The 27,958-nt window shown below is 44.5% G+C and overlaps 2 protein-coding genes across 7 annotated transcripts in view; both read left to right on the top strand.

The window, feature by feature from the left end:
• Nucleotides 1-8,194, top strand: part of MAMLD1 (mastermind like domain containing 1) — a 249,775-nt gene extending 241,581 nt beyond the window's left edge. For all 4 annotated transcript variants that reach the window (XM_077786557.1, XM_077786558.1, XM_021547841.3 and 1 more), the window contains 3 exons: nt 4,310-4,456; nt 5,649-5,730; nt 6,008-8,194. In XM_077786557.1, the coding sequence (XP_077642683.1) occupies nt 4,310-4,456; nt 5,649-5,730; nt 6,008-7,023 (1,245 nt within the window). In that variant the 3' untranslated portion in view covers nt 7,024-8,194. The remainder of the gene's footprint in view (nt 1-4,309; nt 4,457-5,648; nt 5,731-6,007) is intronic.
• Nucleotides 8,195-21,752: 13,558 nt separating this feature from the next.
• Nucleotides 21,753-27,958, top strand: part of MTM1 (myotubularin 1) — a 42,792-nt gene continuing 36,586 nt past the window's right edge. For 2 of the 3 annotated variants that reach the window (XM_021547891.2, XM_021547890.2), the window contains exons 1-2: nt 21,753-21,848; nt 24,177-24,322. The gene's annotated coding sequence lies outside the window, so the exon portion shown is untranslated. The other variant, XM_077786561.1, reaches the window with a different exon arrangement.

The raw sequence follows: 27,958 nt of genomic DNA, 5'->3' as shown, positions 1-27,958 counted from the left end.
TCAGCAGCATCTTTTGAAATGGAATAAACTTTTTAAATTCAGGTACTAGAGGTATTTTAAATTAGCCCTTTTTCTGTTCTTCCACTACTGCTAATGCTTTCAGTTAGGAAGTGCAGCTCTTCCCCAGCTCTGCAAATATCTACTGAAATAGTGCTGCTTGCCTCTCTCTCAGTAACCTTGCTGTGACCTGGTTATCTATTAGAACCACAAAGAATTCAGTCTCTAATTAGTCCATCTGTTAACTATTCAAATTCATGACTTAGTTTTATTGTCTGAGGCTTTTACATAATGCTGAATGATCTTACCTGGCATCTTATTTCTTATAAAGCAAATGTGCCTTTCTAAGAGCCATTTTGGTGCAGATAACTGTCTTTTCAGCATTGGACAAATGAAACTGTCTAGCAGCCTGCAGTCCCCTTCCTGCCCTCACTGAAAAAAATTGTACATCTCCAATAGCTCTGGGCTTAAGTCAATACAGTTTAACATGTACAATTTCTTTGTTATATTCTTTGGAGTTACACCATTAAGAGCAGATGGAAAAGTTTAATAATGACAAATGAGTTTAGTATTTTCACATAGTCCTAAAAAGTATTTTCACATAGTCCTAAAAACAATGAATGCTCTTTATTAAAGATTAGAGGTTTTTTTTACATACTTACCAAAGAGTGATTACAGCTCTGGTTCAGCTCCTCAGAAAGTCTTGCTTTTAAATTCTTTTTGGACTGTTTGTTAATGAGGATTCAGAGGAATTAGGGGCCATAAATTTACTCATTCTTGCTTAAGTGAAGCCACAAAGTGATTACTGGATATATCACTAAGTATTGAGGGCTGAAGTTTATCAACCGCGTTCACACAGAACGATTCATCTCCACGCTTACTTGCTGCAGCTGTGCATTTTCTGCGTAGTCAGATGATGGGGCTCGAGCTTGGCAGTGGATTTTTGGAAGGATGTCAATGAGGAATGTCCAAGTAGGGCTCAGTGGCACTGTGTGCAGCTTTCCATCCAGCAGCTCTGGGCGGTGGTTGGGCCGGGCTGCAGCGGGGCGCGGGGATTTGCCCATCGCGCCCCGCGGGGCGGCTGCAGCGCGGGGCTCACTGGGCTGTGCCCTGGCCTTGAGTGGCGGGCAGTGCCTGCACTGGCCTCAACAGAAGCATTACACATCCCTGCAAGCCTGGAGACCAACTCTTTTCTCCCTGCTCTTGGAATTAGCGCGTGAGATACTAAGTTAGAACTGGGTAGTTTTCCCCAAGGCCTTTCTGAGCAGAAATTGCTCCATTAGGGAGCCCGGGGAGTGCTGCAGGAGCTCTGGACCTGCTGTGACATTTTGCCTGGCAACAGGGACACATGTTCTCAAACTCACTCTCCAGTTCCAGGTCTGTGTGGTGTGCCGTTTAGTTAGGAATTCTGCCCATTTTAATATGAGTTTTGGGAGGGGAGAATGAGAAAAAACCCTGAGACCCACATGCAAATGCTTTTTTTTCTTTTCTTTAAGTCAGAGAGTCAGAACCTCCCATAGCTCTCTGCACCCTCCAGTGTGACAGTACAGCTCAGCCACACGGACCCTTGGGTGGGAACATCCACTTCCAACATTCCCAGCTTTAGCACCAGAATTCTCCTCTCTTTGCTGTCTTCCTGGATTTATAATGGGATAAATCCAAGCTACAGACGAGTTAAGATTATGGCTGCTTTGGCTTGGTTTTACTAGGGGAAGGAAAGTGATTTTTCTTGGGAAGTGATGAAAAGGAAAAATGTTTAAAGTTCATTAACCTTTGGTACAGATTGCAGTGTCCTTTAGACTACACCATTGCTATTCTTAGTCATGACGTGCAAGTGGTTATTTTTTATTGTACAGGAATACAGTAGTTCCCACTAGTGGTGAAAAGAGAGAACTTTTTCCTTTTCCTTGCTGTTTTTCTTTTTTGTCTTAACCTAAATGTGAACTTGTAGGAGGTCAGGATTTCGAATTCACTCTTTGGCTTCTCAGCTATGCTATTTTATCCTAATTTTCCCAAAAGCAAACTGCATATCTCTAGATTGTTTCTTTACTGGCTAATTAAGTGTTATGCAACTCTGCTCTGAAAAACTCAGCAACCTATTCGGTGTATTTGCAAATGAACTTTGCTGATTGTCATTATTGCTATAGGGTGCCTGCAGAAAATCCCATATAATTAAGCAGTTGTACCACTACAGCACAAGAGCTGCAATTAGTAATGTGATTTACACTTCTTTACCATTAATAATATGGGGACATCAACATTATTTTCTTGATGATGTTTAGGAGAAATGAGAATGAGGTGGACGTGATTAGGAAAAGAGACTTTTATATTATGACTTGTTAATGCAATAGCCCAGAGCAAGACATCAGAATGATTGTCCTTGCACTAAAACTCCTTTGCTTCAGTAAGCACAGACCCTCTGCATGCCACAAGACAAGTTTGGAGGAAATTGGATAGATGGCAGGGATTTTGGTGGTATGAACAGTTCAGCGTCTTTCATGTGCAGAGTACACAAACTGAATCTCTCCACTTTCAAATATTCCCCCAGAGGCAATCTGCATTATTCAAAGCTTAACTGTGGTTGCAGAATCCTGTCTGACATGAAAGCAGACTGCCAGCTTAAAATGAACTTTCATATTTACATCTGTAGTAAATCATATTTACTTTTTCCTCCCCTCCTCTTTTTCCATGGGAGAGAGGGAGTAAAATGGATAGGAGGGAAGGGGGAGGAGGAGAGATGTCCAGCAGAATTGTAAGCAAAGCACTAGTAATAAAATCTAATCTTACGAGACTGCCCATGAATAGGAATGATAATGAGAGCAGTGATGAGCTGCAGGTTTGTGTCTTTTAGTAAATTATCTAGCAGTCATTTACATTTCATCAATTGTGCTTTTGCATAATAGACCAAAGTGCTACAACAAAAGGAGGCACCATAAAAATGAATAATTTCAGTGACCTTCTTGGTAATCCCTCTTAGAAAGGATGTGTTTGGAAGGAGTTGGATGATTCTTCATGGTGAAGCCTCTGTGGAAAGGTGCCCCAGGCTCAAGGAGCTTTCCTGGTGACAAATGCCTTTAAAGGCTTCCTTCTGGCCCCTCTGAAACATGGCTTGTATCCTGTTTTCTCCATCTGAGCATGCTTCTAATTGTCACATGTCAGAAGGCAACAACCATTTTCTTCTTGCTTATCTCCTGATAACATTGATTCTCAAACAAAGGATGTAGGCTTCCACTCTGAAAACAAAGGAAGCATGGCCCAGCTAAGGATGCTGGTTATAATATACATACTTCTCCCTTCCAATAATAACAATGCATCATAAATAATGTAGAAGCTGGATGTGAAAACAGAGAACGGGGAATACGCTGGTGCTGCTGTTCCTGGGTACAGCACTCACAGGATCTTGTCCTTAGAGAGGCCTTGACTTTTTCCCACATTTTTCTTGTGTATTTCCCTGAATACCTGCCAACTCCCAAGATGTTTAGAATTCCGTATTTTTAAAATTCTTTTTCCATTTTGGGTTTTGTCTTCACCATGTTCTGGTGAATTATTTTTTCACTCCTCCCCATCGTATTCTTTCTTTGGAGGCAAGAGCTCAGCTGTCAAAGTCAATTCGGATCTTTCGCTGAGGACTTAGAAAGAGAGTGGTTTGTGCCAGGCAGGAGCAGGGCTCATTGCATTTATTACTGGTCTGTGCCTAGGCATGACCTAGCCCTGCATTTTTGTATGTTTTTCTCTCCTTTCACAGTGACCTCTTCTTGTTCATCTGATTTTGAAACCCACAAGAACCACTTTAATCCCAGCTGACATCTTCCTTATCTCTCTGGGTCCCGGGTCTGATGGCACCTTTTCTGTTCCTTTGCCTTTAGTTCACTCTTTTTCTGTAGGTTTTTCCTCTACATTCACATGCCAAATCCTACCCTGATGGAACTTTTCTTTCCTTCTGTCTTTCAGTATAACAGTTGGAGAAGTTGTGAGAAATGTGATGCTTTACTCCCACCCATTCTGCCAGCCAGGCAGCCCTGTGACTGCAGCAGTGGTAGTGAACGGGTCCCCATGGCTTTGGGCAACACACGAGGAATTTTGGTTTAATCTTTAGCTTCTCTCACATCTTCTTGTGCTGATCCTTGGAAATCAGAGCACTCCCCCACCTCTCACTGTCCTCACTGTAACACACAGAGCCATGTGAGTCCATGAGGTGTTTTGGCTTTGGGACAGCTAAAAACTGGAGAGAGGGCATCAGTAGAGAGGATAAGGGTTTCTGTTGTTACCTCCCTGATGAGATTAATTTTCTTTTTCTCCTCTTTCTTGGCAGGATCAAAACCCTGGAATCGTTGCCAGGTTGCAGGAGCCAGGCTCCATCCCAAGCGGCGGCTCCGTGCCCGCACCAGCCACGGTCAATGGGTACACGATGAGGAACCATTTACTGAAGCAGCAAATAATGAAGCGGCAGCTGATGCAGGTACGATGCCGAATGCCTCTGTGGGTTGCTGTGCTCTCCACCTCACTGGGAAGAACAGGACTAACAGGAATGAGGAAATCATCAGTCAGCAAACACTAAGAGTGACCCTGGAATTGCTAGGCTGAGTCAGACTAAGGCTGTGGTGAGTCTAGCATGGACTCAAGAGAGGCCAAGGGCAAGTGCTGCTCTGCAGACCTGAATTGCAGATCTGCCCCCTCATATACAAGGGAAGGATTTGGTCACCTCCATATCCCTGATGCCATTTTTGGTCAGCCACAGAGCTGGGAGGGAAGAGGCAGAGAAGAGAGGCTTGGAAAGCGAATCAGCCGTAGAGAGATGTTCTCCATGCTTGCCTTTCTCTCTGTTTCCCTGGGGATTTAGCAGAGCAGATGTTAGGCTCCAGTTTGTCCGGGACTTGACTGATCTCTCTCGCAACAGAAGCCCCTGTAGGAGGTTTGCAACAGGCTTTGTGAGGAAGCTGGGATGGAGAAATCCCACAAATGAACTGCGTAGAGCAGCTCTGACCACGTGCCTCTGACTGAATGTGCTACTGGATTTGGGTCAAGGAGGCTCATTTCTGTGGATGGGAAATGAGATGAGAAGTAGCTCAGTAAAACCCTCAGTGAAGTCCTGTGCTGCTCCTTGATCAAACTCCCTTTCAAAGCCAGCTCTGCCTCCCTGCCATCACTTGGCTTCAACCTTTTCTGGGCTGCTGTAACACAGGCGGAGCTCCACTATCCCCAGAGAGCTCCCCAGGTCACAGCTGCTGCCCACAGCAGGGATGTGAGTGCAGTGCTGGGCTCTGGAGCTGAATGATGGGAGACTCAAATCAGGTCACCTGGACTAGCCCAGCAATGCCTGCTCAGGGAGCACCTGCTGTGGATCCCTGGCTCCTGTGTTCTGGTTGGCAACAGCACACAAGGGGATGGTGCACATGGGCAGAGCTTCCTGTGGCAGCACACTTGACTCGTAAGCTGGTGAACACAGGAATCTCCATGTTTGTCCAGGTCCCCTTTGGCTGCCTTGCTCAAGAAGGGGAATGTGAGAAAGTTCAGCCTGAAATGAGCTCTCTGGGCTGAGTCTCATCAGAGGAGGAGGGTAAGGGGTGTATGGGAAGAGGTTGTAATGACAGTGGCTACACTTCAAGTGTCTGCTGGACTGCAACTTCACTATTACTCCCCTTGTTTTCCAGGAAAAGCAGAGACAAAACATGCTAGGAGTAACATCTGAACAGAGGAGCTTGTTTGCGGCTCAGCAGATAAACCAGTTTCAAGGTAAGGAATGAAATGGCCTGAAAATGGTCTGAAAATCCTTGAGGTGCCAGGGCCTGGTGGTAAATAGAGACACTTAATGACTCTCTGCCTTGAATTACAAGCATTTTGCATTTGATCACATACTGTGAGATTCCCGTTTCCTTATGGCTCCATATAACTCTGGAACAAAGAACACAAAGGAGAAGCCCCCATGACATGAAAGAAAGAGCAGCAGTTTTGAAAGGTTTAGCCACAGGGTGAATCTGTGCTCACCACTAACATCTCTCTTTGCCCACAGCCGTGCAGCAGCCCATCCCTGCTGACTGCAACCAGGTGATTCCTGCTCCTCCGCCCAACCACCGCATGCTGCCGTCAAACCCAGCCATGCTCCAGAGCACCCTGGGCTCTGGCATGGCCTCAGCCACCGCCAGCCAGAGCAGCGGCACGATGGTGATGATTCCACACAACCCTGGCAAGCAGCAGGGGATTTTTCCACCTAATTCTGACTTTAACATCCCACTGCGGCCAAGCCAGAACTCACTAGGCATGAACTCGGGGTGCCAAACTGTTCACAGCCACTCCACTGTGAGGCCGGGAATGCCAATGGGAGGCTTCAGTTCTGGCTCCTTGGCAAATCACTCTGCAACACAGCAGCACTTGAGGCAGCCGAGCGTGCCAAGAATCCCCAACGTCTACCCCAACTCGTCTGCCCAGATGTGGACGCCGACTACTGTGCCAAGAATGCCAAATCAAAGCCAGGTGGATACCAGCATGCAGCAGTTTTCTGGGAACACGGTGTTCTCCAAACAGAGCGTCAGGCCGAGCACGCCGGGTCAGGCGTTCTCCCAGCAGGCTGTGGTGCCACCGAACCAGATCGCTCCTGGCATCCAGGTCAGGCAGATGCAGAAACTGAGCATGGGACAGTCTGGCCAGGGCTTGAGCTCAGTGAGTAATCAGAACTTGAGACACAATTTAACCAGGGGACCATTGCCAGCTATGAATGTTATGAAATCGTTGCCCCAAGGAGTGGCCAGTTTTAACCACCTCAATCCTGCCCCAGGCCTCGGCCCACCCAGCTACCCTTCCACTGGCCAGCCCGACGCCTTCAGCAGGATGAGCGCCGCCGCCGAGCTGCCCCAGTACGACTTCGTGTCCCAGCACAGCAACTCCATCATGCCTGCCAACTGCAGCGACACTGACTTCCTCGACTCCCTCATGAAGAACAGCAGCAGCAACGACGAAGAGTGGTTGAACAATCTGACAATGATAGATGACATTTTGGGACAGCATGCTCAAAGCTCCGGACACGTTTAGCTCGGAGAGAAGCAGCCTCGTTGTAAATAACACACATATGGCTTTGAACAGAACAGACAACCTGTGAAAGCCACTGCCTCGTTCAGTACAGAGGGAATAGACTCAGCCAATTCTTTGCCTGCATCAAAGTTTAATATTGGCAGTTTTTCAGATGACTGTATATATTTGAATATTTTGTAAATTATGTTTTCCTAAACCTTAAATGTAGAAGTATTTATACTTCTTTGCTGGACTCTTTGTAAATAAATCTATAGCATAACTTTTGGTTTTATTATAGGGATTTCATTATACCTTGTTATAAATATGCAAATAATATTGTTAGTTTCAGTAATACTGTGTATTACAGCATAAAATACTTATGTTTTTGACATAACTTAACACATGATCTAGGGGTGTCATTGCAACCAGACTAAGTAGAAATCAAATGTGGCATCTATTCTCCCATATCAAGAGGAAATATTGAAAAGTTGCATTAGAAAAACAAAACAAAACAAAAAACTAAAAGGAGCTGCTGATTCCCTCGTCATTTAGTCTTGCAGACCAAACCTGGTACATAGGTCCCATCCAGGCACCCAGTGCATTCAGGGATCTGCTTGCAGAGATCCATTTGCTGGGTCCTGGGCATGTTCTCAGCTCATACACTCCAGTCAGTCGCTGTGGCAGCGCTGTCCTGCAGGGTCTGTGTGCTCTGACCTTCCAGTGCTGATGGGTGTGTGCAGGCTCCGCGTGCTGTGGCCCGTGGTGGCCACACTGGACAGAAGGTGCTGGGCAGGCACTGCCCAGTTCCAGCCACTGAACCCTTCAGCAAAAAGGTAGCTCTGGTTTGTGCACCTCTACCATGTATATTTGTAGTGTACAGGTGATTTGTTCCTGGTTTTAAGGCTTTTCATAATTTCTGTTTTAATGTAAGACTTTCTTCAGGGGAAAAGTCTGCAAACATTAATAGTTAATTTTTGATGTTTCTCTGTCAGCTACTATTGTCCTCTGTATATTTAAGAGTCTGTTTATAAAAGATTTGCTGTACTGTAAACTTCTTAAAATGTTCATACTTTGTGTAATCATATTTTAATAGTCACGTCATACTTCGCAATACATTTGTAATATAACGTCAGCTTCAAGCACAGAATGTTTTTTTCTTCATACCATAATAAACTGCCAGGGGAAAATTGCATATCTTTATGTGCTCATTTTTCAGCTACAGTGTTTTGTACCCGCAGATGTTTGAATTAACTTGATTTGTCCAGGATGCTACAACGTCAATCTAATAACATGTACAAATGCATGTGTGCTGTTGGTAGGAGCAGTTGGTAGGGCCAGACAGAGAGTTTAAGCAGGTTTTAATTTTATTTTAAGGTGGGATTGCTGAGGCCCACTGTCCTTTTCAAGTATAATTTATAGGTGCATGTGAAATTAATCTCTGTTGGATTTTTTTTTTTTTTACACAGCACCATGTTTATGTAAGTGACAGTTCTTGTGTGTAAATGCCAAGTGTGAGGCAGCGAGAAGGGAGCCTTGCTCATTCTGTGACATCTGCAAGAAAAGTGGTGGGTACAGAATGTCACTCCTTTGACACAGAAATTATCTTATGGGAGAGCTGGTGCCTGTCCTGGGGGAGGCCAGGCTGAGAGGAGGGGTAGGAAAGAACAGGAAAACTTTAGTAATGTTAAATAAATGTGCAAATAGATTCTGGAGCTAAAATTGCCTCCATTTAACCGAGCCAGACACGGCCCCAGCTTTCTGGTGGTGATGTGTTGTTGCTGCCCTTTGTCTGAGGCACACTGTTGGCACTGAAAGCCTGAGGAAATCTCCTGGGGGGATTCCTTGCTGGAGGGAGGGGTTTGGCAAGGGCGTTCCTGTCCTGGAGTGGGTCCTTCTAGGAGTCTGTTCTCCAGAGCCAAAGGGCAGAAAACATCTCCTGAAGTCAAAAATGAGAGGGGACAGTCAGGGTTCAAAGCAGGCACATGCTCTGCTGCTGCTGCACAGGTGGGCAGGAGACCTCCCTGGGTACAACCACTCCAGGCTTGTCAGAGATCCTTGTGGCTTCCTGATGGCAAAGGCAGATCCCACGGAGCCAGAGGTTTTGAGGGGAATGACCCCTAACCTAGCTTTATCTCGAATTTGACGTGTACTTATATGAAACCAGGGTGACAAAGAAAAAAAGCCAGTTTTTCCAGCAAAGGAAACCAAACAATTGCCAAAAATATGCTGTAGAACCCAGCAAGTGTCTGAGCAAGGCAGAAGTGCTGACTTGCCTCTCGACAGCAGAGAGGGGGAGAAATGCCCATAAGTGAGTCTGTGGTGAGGACAAAGGTGAGTTTGTTTGGCTGTGAAAACTGGCACCATTTCAGCAGCTTTTCTGTCATGAGCTGTATCCTGCCAGGGCACAGGGAGCTTCAGGGAGTGGCAGGTCTGACACAGGTCTGGAATCCAGAGGCACTCAAGCCCTCCAGGCTGGCAGCACAACAGCCACTGATGGCAGAGAAGGCTACTGCCCGCATGCTCCTCTTTGGGATATTAATAAAAACAGCAAAAATGCCCTCTTTTCATTCTTCATTTTGTTTGTCAATACCGACTTCATCTTTTCAGTTCTGCATGATTTGGGTTACAAACACTGTGGAGAGGATGTCTTCAAAAGCCAACTGTTTTGAACAGAATTTTTGGAAAACAGATTATCTTTTACCTCTGTTATGTACACACTTGTTTTTACTCTGTTTTTTTTTTTTTTGTGGGTTTTTTTTTTTTTTTTTTGTCTACCTTTTCAGCTGGTAGAGCTTTTCACCCCTTTGTATCCCATTCCTCATGCCTCAAGAGGGAATGATGATCCTTCTTTGCCACAGAGGTGTTGTCGGAAGAAGAACCAGACTAAGTATAATTATTACTGTCTTGCTGGTTGTATTTGTAACTACTCTTTAGTAAACATGTCTTTTAGGGAGTTGGCACATAGCCACAATGACCAATGCCCTGCTTGGGTTGCAGCCCAAGCACAAGGCTGCTGCCTCCTCCTGGGTCTGCTGGCAGCTTGGGCAGGAGCACAGGCACAAGGAAGTGCAGGGCGAAGGCATGATGACCACAGGCAAACATTCCAGCAGCTGAAGTACCAGCACTGCAGTCCTGGTTGGTGACAGGCTGTGACAGTAAATGACAATTGTCTGCTTTTTCTGAAAGAAAAACTACCTTTGTCTGTACTTTGCCTTGCCTTTTCTTCTCGCTAGTTGAAGTGTGAAAGTGCTCAAAGTGTCATCCTGCTTTCACTCTCACAGTCTGGTCATTAAAGCAAATAGTTACAGCTAGTAAGGGCTAGTGAGCTGTAGGACTAAACATATCTGCACAGTTGTCCTGCTGTATTTGCTGGACCAGCAGATCACCCCACATGATGTACATGGACTTAGACTGTGAGCCAAATTCTGCCACCATGCAGTGTAAACACACAATAGATCTCCTGAAGGCAGTGGTACAGTACAGGTTTTATACAAACATGAATAAGAGCAGCATGTGGTGCTCTGGCAGTGCAAACTGAATTTGGATTTCTAAAATAGTTACAAGGAACGAAGTGTCTGACAGCATTCACTGTTGAATGCCATCATTTATTTTCCACACAGATTACGTCACCAGACTGCCCTCATAATTATGGTCATGAAAAAACAGAGGCAAGGCAGTTAGCTTTTCCTCTTGGATTCTAAAATAACATCAAATGCCTATAAAGTCTAGAATTTCCAAAGACGTGAGCTCACTGAAAGCCTCTCTCACTGAAAGATTAGTAGCACAGGTAACCTAGACTTACTATGGAAAAACTCTCTTTGTGGATTGTATTAATCTAAAGCAGTCCGTTTCTAACAAAGGAAAAACAGAAAAACACATTCTCTCCTATTAAGCAGTAGGCAGGGAGCGCCTAGGAATAGATGTCACAGGAGCATGGATCAGACAATTTCCCTGGGAAGCACAGCCCTGACTTATGCAGAACCTGAGCCCTGCTGCTCAGTGGCTCTCCAGGATTGATTACATGTCTGTCTTAAGAAGCTTTCAACAAAGGAAGCTGCACTGATGTTGAAGTGTAAGGTCAAGCTCTCCTCTTGTGTAGGATGTTGTAAATCAGGAGCTATTCCACTGCCTGCCGCAGGGTAACCCCTGATTTACACCTCTCTGGGAGCAGAGCAAGCACCTGGCAAGAAGCTGGCACTTGTCTCATGGTCCTGCCTGGATGACCCTCATGGTGGGAGAGACACCACACATGTGCAGGGTGGCCCCAAGGGAGGATTTGCTCCCTGCTGGTGCTGCAGGGCAGCAAGGACATGGGGAGGCATGAGGCAAGTGGCCACTGCACCAGCCCTGCCTCTCTGCTGCCTTCTGCACTGACAGGCAGGTGGCACATGCTCCTGGGGGACACTGGCCCTGGCACATCTGCCCAGACAATTATTCAGGCTGAGCTCAGGTTTTGGTGCTGAACTCTAGATTAATGCTTGTTTCATTCTATTCCCTGCTATAGATATAGATACATATAGATAGATATAGATCGATATAGATATATAGAGCTATATAGATACAGGTATGGAGATAGATAGATAGATAAATAGATAGATAGATAGATAGATAGATAGATAGATAGATAGATAGATAGAGCAAGCAAATTTTTAAAAAATAATTTAAAAGCTTAGAAAAAAGTGAGATGTTTTAAATACCAATAAGGGTCTCTCCTGGGCAAGCTGAAACAGAAGTACTGGTCAGCAGATGCAGGAGTTCTTGAGAACTTAAGACTCTGCCTGAGCAAGAGGCCTCCTGTGTACAATCCTACATTAAACCAGGGACAAGCAGGTTATTAAAGCAGTCAGGCTGAAACCACTGGAGCTGAAGTTAGTCACAGCCATGGTTGTGTTATAGATGGGTAATGCAATGGTTGATTCTCACAATTAAAGGGAAAACATTATGTATATGTTAAGAGAAGTTTTGTAGATGTATAGTTATGTTCCCCCTCCCTCCTCTTGCATTGTTATCACGGATGGCCTTTGGGAGGGTCAGATTGTTGCTGTGGCAGCACCTGACCTCCAATCAACATGTTAGAAAGTTATCACCACCACTGGACAGCAAAGAAGGAGTCGATTGACAAGACCTTGGGAGGGGCTAAACTTTAAAGGGCAGAGCATCCATTGTGTGGATGAGCACATGGTGGTAGAATCCTTTGCTCCTGCTGCTGTACTATCTTCTCTATTCTTTCTTCTGTTGTATTTTTTTTGATAAGGCTATAATAAACCTTCTAAATTTTTTGAAAGAGAGTATCATTTCTCACAACGGCTTACATGCCAATTAAAACAACCCACTGCCACAGCAGTGATTTGTCCCCACAGCCCAAAGGCACCGTGGCTGAACCCCGCTGCCAGTCTCAACACGTGTCACAGCCAAAAACTACTGAGAAGCTCCTGAGGTTTGTACATCACATTGTTTTTGTCCTTATCAAGGTTTTCGATGCTGCAATTTAATATCTTTAACCAACTTGGCTGGAGAAGAAAACAGAAATGCCCTTTTAAGCGTAAAGTTGCATTTGTATTTTAAAAAGGACATTTTAATTGTTCTGATGTTGCCTTAATCCCTTTTCAAGGAGTGAAAAGACACGTGTGCTGACCCTGCTGGGTTCCCTGTCCTGAAGCTGTGCTGTTTGATGGATGACTGGGGCAGACAAGACCTGGGGCAGTGGCAGGGGTGGTGAGAATGGCCTATTTTCATTCCCTGAGGGGAAACCAGCCCAAAGCTATAAAGCTGTGAAATCTCTTTTTAGTTTTGCTGATATAGAGCGGTGCTTGACTATCCAGCTGCAGAAATATGTTTTGTTTCAAGTTTACAGACTGCTCCTTGTCAACCCTGCTGGCTTTGTATGGCAGCCAGGGAAACAGAATTACCTGACAGCCCCTTGTTCCTTTCCTCTTCTCAGCCCATAAATTACTATTCTCTCTCACCTATTAGCTGACTGCACTATTTGCCTAAGGAGTTCCCATTAACCCCCTGTTTGAGCCTTACAATCTTTAATAAATATATATGTTTTCCTATGCTCTTTCAGGATAGTTGATGATGTCCATTAGCAGTGGGGGACCATGAGGCACAAAAGGCTCAAGACTTGAATCCCAAAGATATTTAGGTGCCTAATGAGGCAGACAGACACCAGTAGGATTTTTCAAGTGTAGTTAAGCAGGACTAGCAGCCACATCTCATGGGCAGTTGGGTTGTGTGTTACCACCAGAAGCTGTGCAGATCAGGGAGGATGAGCTGGTTATTTCTGTATGACTTCTTGTGGGCAAAACAGGGCTGTGAGTCAGGCCCATTGGTATCTTAATTTTCCAACTTTAAGAGGTAGTTGGCTAATTCTGGCAGGGATAGAATGCAGCCTGGCAGGTAGGCAGCAGCCATGGATTCCACCTCTCCTCTGTGCAAGTTCTTTGCTTTACTCAATACATTGTTCCCACCTCTGTGGTGTGGCACACCTGGCCCTGCCACAGGGCTTGGGCTGACACAGAAAACATGAGCAAGTCACTCTTCTTGGCCAATATTCCTGCCACCAAACTCTTATAAAGTGCCACCTGTTCATCTTGAAGAGCAGGTGGAGTCCTACTCCTGCTTCAGACCTGCAGCTACTTACTCAGCTAAGGTTTTGGGCCTGTGATCTGTGGTACACTGCCAACTCTAATGCAGCAAGTACCCAGACAGATGGCAGGGAAAGACCTGTGGAGAGACAGCAGGAGAAAAGGAGCAGATTTGAGTTTTGATCCACCTTCAGAGGAAGCAGGAGGTTCCTGTTTGCAGGGGGGAGGATGGACATGTTTGGATGGGAAGCAGCCTGGCTTTAGCCTCTGTGCAGCACAGAGGTGATGCACAAGGTGCAGTGTGATGCACAGACCTCCTTCAGCACGGGCTGGAAGATGGCAGCTGCCCTGGGGGACAGCAGCATCCCCCTCCAGTGCCCAGCTGGCTGTGGCCAGAGTGGGACTGCTGGGCTGTAACATCACCTGGGGCAAACCTGAAATGAAGGAAGGACAGAGGGAGGGAGGGAGGGAGGGAAAGAGGGTGCATAAATGTGCTGGAGACAGCATGGCTAGAGCTTCATTTACAGCCTGAAGTGACCCCTCTGAATAGGGACAGCCTTTCCCCAAATCCTGTGGCACAGTCACCTCCCCTGGAGCCTGCAGAAATGTAATAGTGTGTCTTTGTTAGTGCAGAGCTGGGAGTGTGGGAGGTGGGCTTGCACAGCTGATTGCTGTGGAATACTCCTTTGCTGCTCTGTAGAGCCCTTTGCTTCCTTTGGGGAGGCTTTCTTGCCTAATGGTGAGTTTGTCACTGTAAATAAAGGGCTGATAGTGCCTGTGCCTCAGTTTACCTACCCATAAAACTCAGTCCCTCATCCACAGAGAGTTTGAGGAGCAGCTGTTGAACACTAGACCTAGTGTATTTTGAATTTGGTGCAATTAACCAACAGTGCAAAGTAATTTATTTGGGGGAGGAAGATGAGTGGGAGTGTGCTTAGACACACAAGAATTGCATCAGACTCATTCTCAGAGGGACCTGGCTGGAAGTGAGCTGTGACAGGGATACAGCATTCAACAGAGAGGAGACAAACATTGTTTACTAGAGGTAGCAAAAAAGGTCATTGTATCCTGGAATGGTTACCAGTGTACAAGCCAGAAAAGATGCCCCCAGTTCCAGCTGCTATGCCAAAAGCTAACATGCTAAGCCTACCACCACAAGAACATGCTTTTCCAGAACTCTAATTCACAGGGATATGAAACTGCTTCACCATTCTGCCCCCTGCTTCATCTTGCAGACATCTCCATGACTGGCTGGTTCAGAAAGTCAAACCTGACACCCTTGAGCTTCTAATGGATGGTTAATGTACACAGGATGTAGTGAGACACCATCTGCATCCATGCTTGTCGTGGCATGAAATCAGGCAGGGAGACTCTTCTCATCTTCTTGCACCTAGAAGCCTGATCCAGGAATAATGTTTCCATTTTAATTGTCTGTCAATTTGTAATTTTATTCCTCTTGTCAGCATCCACAATAAGCACGTGAAGTTTTGCCTCTGGCTGTGGCAGTATTAATAGCTGCAATACCTCTTGTCCACATCCTGAAATAATCCTCAAGCTTAAACTCTGAGCTATCCTAGAGAGCAAATATATTCTTTTATGTATTTTTGTGTATTTTATGCAGTGCCCAAACAATGATGCCCTAGTCTCTAGATGCTACCATAAGTCTACTAATAAATAATAGCTCAACACTGAGATTAACACTGCTTCATAGACACCTTCTGATTTGGTACATTAACTTCTTATTCTTTTCATGCTGTGAATGTAAGCTGTAGCTGGAGATAAAAAGTGCTGTGAAGATTACTGTAAGTGCTCTGATCTTCTGAACCCTGAATAAGGGTCACTGTTGTATAATAAATTGTATTAAAATATAAATGAAAAGAAATCGTGTACAATTTTTCCAGCAGGAATTATTCACAAGAAGCTTCATGGAAGAAATGACTGCATTAGCTCCAATAAAAGCCATTATTTCTTTCAGGTGGCTGCTTGAAGATTTGCTAATTGTCTGAAGACCCTATATCAGCACCTGATGTGACATTCAGGGCTGCTGAGACCCCACTTTGTCTCAGTGATTTTGCAGAGCTGAGAGAGGGTTTGTTTCACTCATTAGACCAACCAAAGAAATTCTGCTTCATAATAAAGTTATTTTCTCCTATTCACCAGAGTGTAAAGATGTGCCAGGCCAAATGATCCACGGCAGTATGGCTCTTTCAATCCCACAGGAACAATCCTTGGTCCCACAGGACTTAAGAGAAAGTTCTTCGTTGATAGCTGCAGTGAAGATTCCTGCTAACACCATGAATTCCAGTTGGTTTTAATCCTGCCTGTAAATGGCAATTTTCTCTAACAATGGGAAAGAAAACTGCATTTGAAACTCAGTTTCTCTTTTTCCCACCATGACATATTTAGGCAAACTGACTATGGTGGTGTGTTTTCCTTTTCATTATAAAGATTAACACCCCAGAATAACAAGATTAGATCCATTTTGCCTACAAAACACGGTAAAGGAAAAATTGAATTAAAACAGAATCAATAAAGCATGAACTTTGGAGAATTCAAAGCTCCTTTCAGTTCCTTGAGCTATGCACTGGCAGCCTCTGCTGACAGAGGCTTGAATCCAACCAGAAGGCCATCACTAACACCTGATAGTGAAGAATTTCTTCCAAATTATTGGATCAACTGGGCTTTAGAGAAACAGAAATCAGTAAAGCTCTGGTGAGCAGTGGTGCCGGGAACAGCTTGGCCACTCATTGGTTACCTATGGTGCACAAGCACTCACTGCTGTTGACAATATGACAGCAACTACTATCATGGAAATCAAACAAAAATATGATCTGATCTAAATAGATGCACTATTCAAAAGAGAAAAGGCTTTTCAAAATGCTGGTCTTTCTGCAGGCTCTCTAGCTGGTCTGTGACCTTGAGATTCTTTGCCATTCAGCAATTGCAATCTGCTGTCTGGAGCTTGTCTGAATTTTGAAGCTACCTCCTCTTTGTTGTGGGATGACAGCTGAAAGGGCTGTGTTGTGTTTTCAAAATTCACAGATATTCCACTGTGAGTAGGAAATGCTGGCTTCCTGTCCTGCCCTATCAACTGCTGTGACTCTTGAGCTATAAAACAAAGAGTATTTCTGAATGGAGCATGTATTAACTCTGCTGTGACAGCCTGTCTCTGTCACGCTCATTCACATACTAAAAATGATGCTTAAAATAATTCTTACATGCTGAATTGTGATTCAGACACTACTGTAGTTAAAGCTTCACATGTGTGGACCTTGTCAATAGGAGGAGGGTGTTTGGGGGTCCATCTTGGACAGTTTTCTTTTCACTGATAAAACTGTTTGATGCCAAGATGCCTTTGCTTTTACAAGGTGTTTTAACTTCAACCACTTCACTCCTGCAGTCTCTGCTGCCTGAGTTGTGTCACCGGAGTTTCAGGATTTGAATGAAACCTCGGCCCTTCACAGAACTTCAGAGCACAGAGCAAAAGCAAAGCACTTAACAGGTATTAGTCTAAAGGGTCCTTCTCTTTGACAAGCTACATTTATACATTTAACAGATAACTTTCTATTGCAGTTTGCAATAGAAACTATACTGGAAGCTTATGCTTTTGTGTGCAATTTGCTTTAAGAAGATTTTCTTCTATTTCTCTTAATTTGTAGCATTGTTCCACTAACAGATCATGTAATTTCAGTGGATATTACTAACTTCCATTTGTTTGGTCCTTCTAATCCAAATACTCTAGTTCTCTTAAAACCTTTATGTACTATGCAAATTAGGTATGATACATGTCAGAATGAGTTTGCCTTTCTGTGAAATGCAGCTATTTCTCAAATAAAACATGCTAACTGCTTCTAATATTTGCATAGAGAAGATAAGGGGGCGGGGTGGGGGGAGAGGTTCTATATAAATACAGGATCAACAAATACCTGATACTAATTTTCCTTGTCTTTGAAGACAAGGAATCAGTGTGTGTGCCTAGTGGTGGCAGCAGATGTGTGTATTTATGTGCATAGACCTATACAGGTATATATTGCGTGTGTCAGTTGTCAAGTGCCAGATTTTGGTGACAGCAGTGCTGTGTATGCAAGCCCAGGTATCCAAAAGCCAGCTATCAGCTGCCTGAAATCACAATAACAAGTATTCAGTCAGTGTTTCTGAAAGTGCTTCCTAAAATACAATTACTATTTCCAGCCCTTGGGAGTCGCAGGATCCAGAAATACAAGAAACCTCTTATGTAACTCACCTTATTGCTATTGTGAGTCAAGCAGAAAGGGGCAGATTTTTTTTTAGGGTGCTATGCGTGTTTTATTTGGTGACATGTTACTTGATAAAGAAACAATTAGGCTAATTGGGGAGAAAGCTAGGCAGAAATAGGTTAAAGAGTTCTTAAAGTACAGCTTAAAAGAATTCAATCTGGAGGTCTTTATTTAGCAGAGACAAAAATAAACATTAGGTTAGCAAACAAAGGACAATGACAGGAAACAAAGGGTGTAAGTAACACAGTGCTAGAAAAGCAAAAGAATGACTGATATACCATATCTTTTCTAATATCTAACTTGTAGAAGGAAAAAAATGTACACATGTGAACATACAGATACATCTCTGGATTTTTGATGTTTAACACTGCATTGTCCTTTCCATTTTATCCGTCATGACAGCAACTGAAAACAGCAAGAGAAAATTATTGTGTGGTAAATGGACTTTTTATACTTTATAAATTATGAAATTAGAGAACTGACAAATACAGGCAGGAGAGGCAGCATAACGAACTGTGATCCTCTATTGTAGACACTACAGGAAGGAAAAGTTTTAAGGAGTGGTTTCAAGGAAAATTGCCAGTGACTTTTGGGCCGTTTATAGGCTCCTTGGAAATAAAAGGCACTGAAAAGAATGCACAAAATAACATGTTTAATTGTATTACAAGTGGGCTGTGAGAACTGGCATTGTGAGCTGATTGGAGCTGCAGTTAGATATCAGCAGGGGATGGAAACAGCAAGTAGAACAGGCTACCAAGGCCTTCCAAAGCAAAAACAGGTAGGTAAGGATCCACATGATAGAGTATGCTGGGCCAGCACAGGCACGGAAAGAGTGGAATAACACAGTGAGAATGACAGACTTAGAAAAATGGTCACTCTAGTAGTGTTCTCAATAAATATAAGACAAGGTTATATTTTTCAAGGCCAAGGGAAAGGATGTTGCAGTAATTGAGATTTGAGACGATGGGAGTTTTAGCTATATGGACAGATTTAGACATAGTCTGACCATAAAGGGCTAGGGAAAGGTCTGAGTCAAAGATGATTACATAGAGGCAGATAATAGCGTAATAGATAAAGTACAGAGTACTTGTGGGAGAAGGCTTGACACTATTTTAACTGTACTGAGCTGAAAATGACATTAGCATTGTCAATTAACCAGTTTTTATCCAGATGGTCCAGGGATTGGGGGATGGAGTATTTGTGTGCCGTCTGGGCTGATTACAATGGAGATATCATGTCCTGCAATACAACAGTAGAGATCAGGCTCAGAAACACAGAGAGAGCCTAAACATCCCCACACCCCACACCCCACTCATGTCCCACGTAATGTTAATTAACAAAATGTTAATAATGTTAATAATTTGTCCTCTTGCAGATACAAGGAGCTATTGGGTGAATCATCAGTCAGGGGACTAAGCACATTTCTTCCAGTTCAAGTCACCTTTGGGTGCCTGACCATGCATGTGTGGGATTCACAGGACGATTGTGAGTGCAGTGGAAGATGAAGTCACACAGAAGAGTCATAGAAAGGTACTAGAGATACAAGCTAAAGTTTTTAAGGAAAGCAAGTCAATCTGCATTGAGGAGGCATAGCTGGGGAAAAAAAAAAAAAAAAAAAAAAGGAAAAGGTCATTTGAGCTGTTGTCATAGTACACATTATCTGGGGATAAAGTGGCAGAGACCCAAGGAGAAAGGCCTGGTCAATACTGACTGGAAGCCTATAAAAAACAGTCCCTCAAAAATGTGCCAGTAGGTGTCTTGGAAATGTAGGAGGAAAAAAGTGCCAGGTCAGTCACTGAACAAGGGTGAGTATTTCACTTGACAGATTCAGGTGGAATAATAGTTGTGATCATTAAAGGTCATATGAGCAAGAGGCTGTTTGAGGTTTTGTCTTCTGAAAGAAATGCAAAGGGCATAAGCCAGGCTGGAAAAAAATCTAGGACAAAACTGATGGAAATAAATTTATGAGAACATTTGGGGAGAGCACTTTTGGTGGTCTGAGTCATGAAGTGTCAGAAATGAGTTCTAGTTCTCATGATGACAGAGAAAAAACTTTAAAATGTGATTTGAATGAAACCTTGAAAGAATGATCAAGTAAAGGATCCTCTGTGTGTACACACACAAATGTATGTAGGCCTGTACATACATAAATACATACATACATACATATATATATATATATATATATATATATATATATATATATATATATATATATATATATATATACATACCACACTGGAATACATCAAAGCAAGGCTTCAAAACTGCATCAGTGGATTTTTTAGCTAATCTTTGCTGAGAGGATAATGTCAGAGGCAAAGACATATCACACCAGAAGAAAACAGACAAGACTGCTTGTGTGAGGGAGGTGAACATTTCACCTCCTTTTGCTCACTGCTTACTTCTCTGCTGCTTATTTATATAAAACACACAGTTCCATGTTTATTGCAGGAAAATACTTTTCACTCCAGGAACATTTTTTTTCTGTCGTAAGAGGCACCAGCTCAGTTCTCTTGTGTTTTTCTGGTTTTGATTTTCTAAAGTCTTTGGAATTCCAGATGTAAATTATTGATAGTAAAGGTGACGTCTAAAAGTAATGCATAAAATTATTATTAAAATTACTGTCTTGTGACTTCTTCTGAAAGTACTCCTTGCCTTGTACAAATGCATGGTTCACTTCAAAGAGCCTTTAGGTCAGAGTCAGCTCTTTAGATGGTGTCACTATTTGTTCACAGAGAAGAAATAACTGCCAGAATTAAACTGGATGAAGAGTTTTCCAAGAAGATGTGGAAAAGCAGAGGTGATATGGTATCTTTGATGCAGTTGTTCATACAATGCTCATGAACTGGCAGGGGATGATCTTTCCCCAGAGGAGCCGGGGCCAGTGCTGACCCTGCGCAGGTGTGAGGGGAGCACTGCTGGGTCTGTGAGGTCTGCTTAAACTCAGTGTGGAGCTCTTAACTGCTCACAAAGGAACCCAAGTTACTTTTTGTGTTATGTTTTTTTAATTTTTTTTCTTTGATCAGTTCTTCTGTGGTATCCAGTCCTGCAAGCAGGGAGGAATTGTCCTTCCACTGATGGGGGATTGAGTTAGGGTCGGTCACAGCACTGGAGAAGCTGGACACTGCTGTTTTGTAGCTCAAAAATATGTTTTTTGACATCAAAAAGGCTTGACAATATCACAAATCCCCTATTACCGAGAGCAGAGATGATCAAACCCAGAGTGCTCCGATCTTCACCTTGTCCTCCAGACACACACCAGTACAGGGCCAACAAGCCATTTTATGGACAATTTTTATTTCATTTTAACCTTACATGAATGATACCCCTGCCATTTACATCACCAATTCTTTTACTTCTTTTAGCATAGCGTTCACTCTTACAGTTTATTCCTTTTATTATAGTGTTCATTGCTGTCCAGTGGGTATTCAGAAAACGTGGGGCGTCTCATCACTCCATCAGCTTGAGCTGCTTCAACACTGGCCGCACGTCCCGCTCCCCCCTCGCCCTTCCTGGGGTGTTTCCTCCGGACCGCTCCGCGGGGCGGGCACGGGCGCGATCCCTCAGGGCGCCGTGGAGCCCCGCCCGCCCTCACGGCCTGAGGGGCCGCGCCCGCCCCGCCCCAAGCCCGCCCCTCCAAGCCCGCCCCTCACAAGCCCGCCCCTCACAAGCCCGCCCTGCCAAGCCCCGCCCCTCACAAGCCCGCCCCTCCAAGCCCGCCCCTCACAAGCCCGCCCCTCACAAGCCCGCCCCTCACAAGCCCGCCCCTCACAAGCCCGCCCCTCACAAGCCCGCCCTGCCAAGCCCCGCCCCTCACGAGCCCGCCCCTCACAAGCCCGCCCCGCCCAGCCCCGCCCCTCACAAGCCCCGCCCCGCCCGCCCCGCCCCGGGCGCGCTCCCGGCAGCTCCCGGCAGCTCCCGCGGTGTGGGCGGGGCGCGGGCCCGTCACGTGAGCGCCGCGGTCGGGCCCGTAGAGGCGGCGGCGGCTCGGGAGGTGTCGGTGAGGGGCTGGGGCGTGCCGGTGTGGGGCTGAGGGCTGGCCCCGGGGCCGGAGAGTGCCGGGGTGGCGCCGGGGAGGCGCCGGAGACTGTCCCCGGGGCAGGGGAGTGTCGGTGGGTGCCCGTCCGGGGTCCCGGGGCCCGGGACTGTCGGTGAATGCGGTGTGGGGCCGGGGAGAGTCACCGGGGCCGGGAAGTGCGGGTGGATGCCGGTGTGGAGCTGGGGACTGTCCCCGTGTCTGGGAAACTTCGGTGAGTGCCGCTGTGGGGCCGGGGAGTGTCACCGGGGCCCGGGACTGTTGGTGGGTGTCGGTGCGGGGCCCGGCGGTGTCCGTGGGGGGCCCGGCAGTGTCGGTGCGGGGCCCGGCAGTGTCGGTGGGGGCCCGGCAGTGTCCGTGCGGGGCCCGGCAGTGCCGGTGCGGGGCCCGGCAGTGCCGGTGCGGGGCCCGGCAGTGTCGGTGCGGGGCCCGGGACTGTCCGTGCGGGGCCCGGCAGTGTCCGTGCGGGGCCCGGCAGTGCCGGTGGGTGCCGGTGCGGGGCTCGGCAGTGCCGGTGCGGGGCCCGGCAGTGTCCGTGCGGGGCTCGGCAGTGCCGGTGCGGGGCCCGGCAGTGTCCGTGCGGGGCTCGGCAGTGCCGGTGCGGGGCCCGGCAGTGTCGGTGCGGGGCCCGGCAGTGTCGGTGCGGGGCTCGGCAGTGCCGGTGCGAGGCCCGGGCCGTGCCCGTGGCTCTGGGCAGTGCCGGTGGGGCCGGCGGCTGGCGGGGCTCGGTTGCCGGGCTGTTTGTGGCCGCTCGGCTTGGGCTTCTCCCGGTTCCCACCCCGATGTGCAGCGTCCATCTGGGAGCGAGGCGCTGCTGAAGCGTGGCTCAGCAAAGACAGCTCTGAAGTGTAATTTTTACCTTTCCTGATCGGCGCTCTCCGTGATGTGAAAATATCCCGAGTGCTCTTGACTCGCTTTCAGACCTTTAAGCCGCGGTAGTGTTCATTTCTGACTGCCTTAAATTTTGTTCTGAGGCATGTGACTTCTTTCAGCGTTCACGACTGAAAAGCTGAAGCCTTCCATTTCAGAGCAAACTTTTTAGTTCATTTAAAGCAAGAAATTGTTCTTGAAGATAACATATTCTTCTTGCTGGTTTTTGTGTTGTGGCAGTCAAAAGGCATGTTTTCTACTTTGGTTGGTGGATTTTGTTTTGTTGCTGTGGGCTTTTTTCAGGTGTGCATGTTTTAAGAGCATAAGAAGGGTATTAGATTTTTTCACAGAAAACCCCATTTTTCTTAGTGCTATAAAAGCAGCTTAGGCAAACTCAGTGTTAAAATTGTGAGACTGTTTTCCTGTGGGTCTGTAGATTAGCTTGTCACAATAGGCACTGACAAAAACTGGATCTTTAAAAAGTAGCTTGGCTCAATGGCAAAACTTCTTTTCTGGGGTAGGAATCGTGCCCGTTGCTCACTAGTGATCATACAGTTGTTTATTATTAGCCATATTCAAAGAACCAGGTATCTGATCGTACAGGAATAGTATGATGTAAAACCAGAACCTCTTCATTGCTACAGTTTTCTTTGTAAAGTTAATTTGTATTTAGGTGGTTAAAAAGGTTAGGCTGTATAGTTATTAACAGAGTCTTAACACACGTAATTTCTGGCTCTGTTTGTGACTTCATTGTGTGGCAAGTGTCCCAGGAGATGAGCTATAGAGCTGTTTTCAATAAAATGTAGAATTCTCCCTTTTTGCACTGTTTATCATTCTGTGCTTGGTCAGAAGGAAACTTGCAGAAAACACTCTCACCAAAGACATGGGCATGTAGCATCACCAAGGTTGACCAAACCCTGTGCTATTGTATTCCTGTATGTAGAGTTACAGAGTTAATTTAGAGTGCACGACTGATTTAATGAGAAGTAACTGTAAAACTGTAGATATTGTGTGAGTTGTTTCAAAGGCCACAAAATACTAGTTTCTCTAAGAACTTGAATTGGATAGTAATAAGTTTTTTGTGTCATGGTCTATTGCTTCTGACTTTGCCAAGTTACAGAGCTTTTCATATGAAAGTCATTCCTAAGTGTATTTGGGAAAAGAAACTGACTTAGCAACATTTTAAAACCAGTTCTTAGAATTTTAAAAGAGAAAGTTCTCAATTCCACCTACTTGATGCCAGAGCTCCTGACATAAGGTAAAACATAAAAAGAGCTAGTATTGTTTGTTTCCTTTCTCCAGGATGTTTTTCATAGCAATTATTCTGTGATTTTGCTTCCTTTCTGAAGCTTTCAAACTAATGTCAATTGAAATTTTCTGGCAGTACTAACAATGTCTACCTACCTGTTCTATTCCTGTTAGGGACCAGCTACAGCACAGAAGTAAATGTTGTAAAGTTGAAGGAATGAACACAAGTTTCCTGTCGTCTGACACTGAAGTGGGCATCTATATGATACAACTGAAATGACTGGCTGAAACTGGTGACTTCTGAGCAATAGAGAACAAAAGTAAGTGCCTTTTAGTAGTAGACTGTAGTACACTTATATGTGTGATAGAATGTGGTTTTCCTCAACCATATCTAAGTAACTCATGTGCACCATTATTGCAAGTAGTGAGTGGAAAGGCTGTACAGCAGAGACTGGGATGTGACTGGACCCTCCGGTGTAGAAAGTATCCAAGTTTCCATGCCCAGCAAAGACCCTGCCTCTTGCTTGAAAGAGAGCACCTCCAGAAGTGTGGTGCTGCCCTGTGAATGACTTAGGCAGGGTAGTCCCAATGTCTCCTTTCTTAGGGATGGAAGCAAGCAATGATTTGTAAATGACTTTGCCATAGTCTATGAAATCATAGTCTACTTTTTAAAGTACAGACCAGCTCGGAATGGTAGTTTCCCTTTTGCATTATGTGTATTCATGTAGTGGAAGATGGAACTAAACAGCAGATGGCAGAGGATGAGTCTGATGGTTGTACATGTTCTTAAAGGAAAGTTGGGAAGAAAGTCTGAGTAGGGGGATGTAGCTTTAAGTTTTACAGTGTCATTTTTTAATACATTATGTCACGGCATAACAGGTGCAATTTCCATTTCCCCGGTGGAATCATCTGTGGAATCATCGCTTAAATCTTTAGCAACAGAACTACAGTGGCCTAAGGGGGTGTCTTTAAAGAAGAATGAGCAGGGAGCAACTGAAGGCTTTCTTAGTAGGAAACTGGGAAGCTGCATTTGCTGTCCCATAGGCTTTCCTGTCAACTGCATCAGCTTTTGACAGAGTGGGAGGTATGCATTCCCTGCAGGGATGCAAAGTAGTGAAAATAGACTGGGTGAGTTTAGAAAGCCACATCAGCCTTCAGGCATAGTCTTCCTACAGATGTAATGTTGATTCTAGAGCTAATCTGACAAATGCTTCCTTAAAAAACCTACTCACTTCTGTCATGCTACCTAATCTAGGTAGATTTAGCTGTTAGAGAGAAAACCACTGCTTCCTTTGATCCACTCACAGGACTGAACTTCCACTTTAGAACTCAACTACCAGACTGAATATTAAGAAGCAGTCCAGAAAAAAAAAGATAATCATGATGAGGGAAAGGTGGTACACATAGAACACAAATACAAGATAAGCAATGAGTGAGTACAAGTGGACAGAAATGATTGTTAGCATAAATTGTAAGGAACAGAACAATTGCTGGTAAACAGACCTTAGAAAATAATTATATCTATTACTACTAATGAAGGTGCTGCTTTTATTTGTAATGGTGATATAAAGCACAAAAATTATCTAACTATCAGATCCATGATGGCAAATGTTCTATTCTGTCACCTCTCTTTGTGAGAGGACTTGTAATTCTCTTAAAAGAACCCTTGACAGGATAAAAGCTAGGATATCATCCTAAGCTATATTTTCAATATAATATGAAAGGAGTAAGCAATTGGGTTTATAATTAGAAAAAGTAACATTACAGACCTTTATGTTAGGTCTTGTTGAAAGTTGTGATTTACTTTGAAAACAGGGTGGGAGTTAAATTCCACGTTAAGACAGTAAAGCAGAAAACTTTAAATGTAGATAGGAGAAATATCAATCAAGACAGAATTGAGATTTTTTTTCTTTACTTCCTCCAGCTATTCTTTATTCAATACCTGCCTTCCATGTACAGGCTACAAGAGGTTTTTCTGTATAAGAATTTATACATAGAAGTGTGTAGGATCTGGTGGCACTGAGAAATTTTCTGCCAAACTCTGCTGAGTTTTTTCTTTTGCTGCCATTTGTGGATTTCTGTTGTCAAAATACCAGTTTTTGTAAGGTCTTTCTAATATCTTGAAAACTCCCTACTATAATGAGCCTGTAAAATCTGAGTGGGCAGGCAGCTGACACACTTGTAATTGGTTTGGTGAATTAGTAGTCACTTGACTGTTGTGAATTTTGTTTGTATTTGTGTTGAGTCCTTTGGGGACAACGACTTGACCTGTCAAATGCAGGGCTCATTAGGGAACAAGAGAATGCTTTTTCTGGGAGAGGGAGTGTTTCTGGCTGTTCACAAACAAATTCAGCAGTCTGTGTTGACTTGTGCAGCTGCTCTACAGTCTAGCAGAGAATTGGCAACAATTCTGGTGTGTGTTTTTCTTAGGGCTGGGAAGCCTGTTGTTAGAATTGGTGCTGAACAAACAGCTTCAGATTGAGAGAGTTTTTGTGATTCTGTTTTTGTAGGACACAGATTTTTTTTTTCATATAGTGATTATTGATGAATTTGATTTAACTGACTTGGAAACCTTGGTGCAGGAGGGCAGATGGATTCTGCATGGGCAGTATTCCATTGAGGTTTGCACTGCTGGGTTGCTTTGTGTATTCTGGTTACAACTTGATTTGATAAGGCTTTCAGGGAGACTTGAAAGCTCATATGACTTCCCTTGAAAATGTAGATTTAGTAAGTACATGTAAATCGGGACTGTTATTTAGACATTAAGGAAGAAGACCCAATAGTGGCATAATCCAGACTCAGAAGAATCACAAGGATCCACTTGAGGAAAGGTGAGGGTTGTGACTTCCATTACTAAGAGCTTATGCTTGGAGGATTTTAGACCCTGTAGCAGTGATGGTAAAGCAGAAATTGGAGAGTCTGTAATCTACCAATTGAGATAAGATAGCACAAACAACATCATTATGGTTAATGATCTTGGACTGGAATATCTCTTCTGTGAAGAGAGGCTGAGAGTCAGGGATGTTCAGCCTGGAGAAGAGAAAGCTCCAGGAAGACCTTATATTCCTTTCCAGTACCTAAAGGGAGTCTAAATGAAAGATGGGCACAAGCTTTTTATCAGGGCCTGTTTTGATTGGACAAGGGTGATGATATAATGTAAAAGAGGGACAATTTGGACTAGTTAAAGGAAACAGTGGATGGTGAAACACTGTCACAGGTTGCTCGGAGAGGATGCCTCATCCCTGGAAACATTTGAGGTTAAGTTGGACAGGGCTCTGAGTGACCAGATCTACTTAAAGATGCCCCTGCTCATTGCAGAGGGATTGGACCAGATGACTTAAAGAGGTCCGTTCCCCCCAAGTAGTTTTGCTTCTAAATCCCCCCTGCATTGGTATCTTTCACTATTGCAAGAAATCGTTGTTGGGTTTCAGCAAGTATTTCTCTGGTGTGGGCTAATTTTAGTTGTTTATTTTAACTTCTTTGAAATTGGAATAATCTGCTTTATGCTACTTCTTTTTTTTTGTAGCATTGTAACTTTGGAGATTTCTGCTACCTTATATTTGTTTCTGAGTATAGTTCCTTTGTGCTAAAATACAGCTGGTTAAATGAGCTTGAAAGAGATGTATTTATTTCTGTGGACTTGGTAGTTGGTTGTGGCACTGTTGTCTTACTGTGTTTCATGTTGTTTGCTTGGTGCTATTTGGTTAGGGACAGTTGATGTCTAGAAAATTGCCTTAGATCATTCTTGTGTCTTGTTTTGTACCCCTGTATATCTTTATATCTTATCCTGAAATTTTATTAAGCTGTGGTGGGATGAATGTCTACTCTTGACTTCATGAGATTAAATACATCTAGGATTAAGATACTGGTGCTTACTTTGGTGACTCTGATAACTTAGGTGCTGTTTGGCTTGACACTTCAGGACTACTGCTTTTCCATATATATTTTGTAAAGGA

This window comes from Lonchura striata, chromosome 14, assembly GCF_046129695.1.
Source record: "Lonchura striata isolate bLonStr1 chromosome 14, bLonStr1.mat, whole genome shotgun sequence".
Taxonomy (NCBI): Eukaryota; Metazoa; Chordata; class Aves; order Passeriformes; family Estrildidae; genus Lonchura; species Lonchura striata.
Note: the sequence above shows the minus strand (reverse complement) of the source record. Positions and strands in the feature narration are given on the sequence as shown.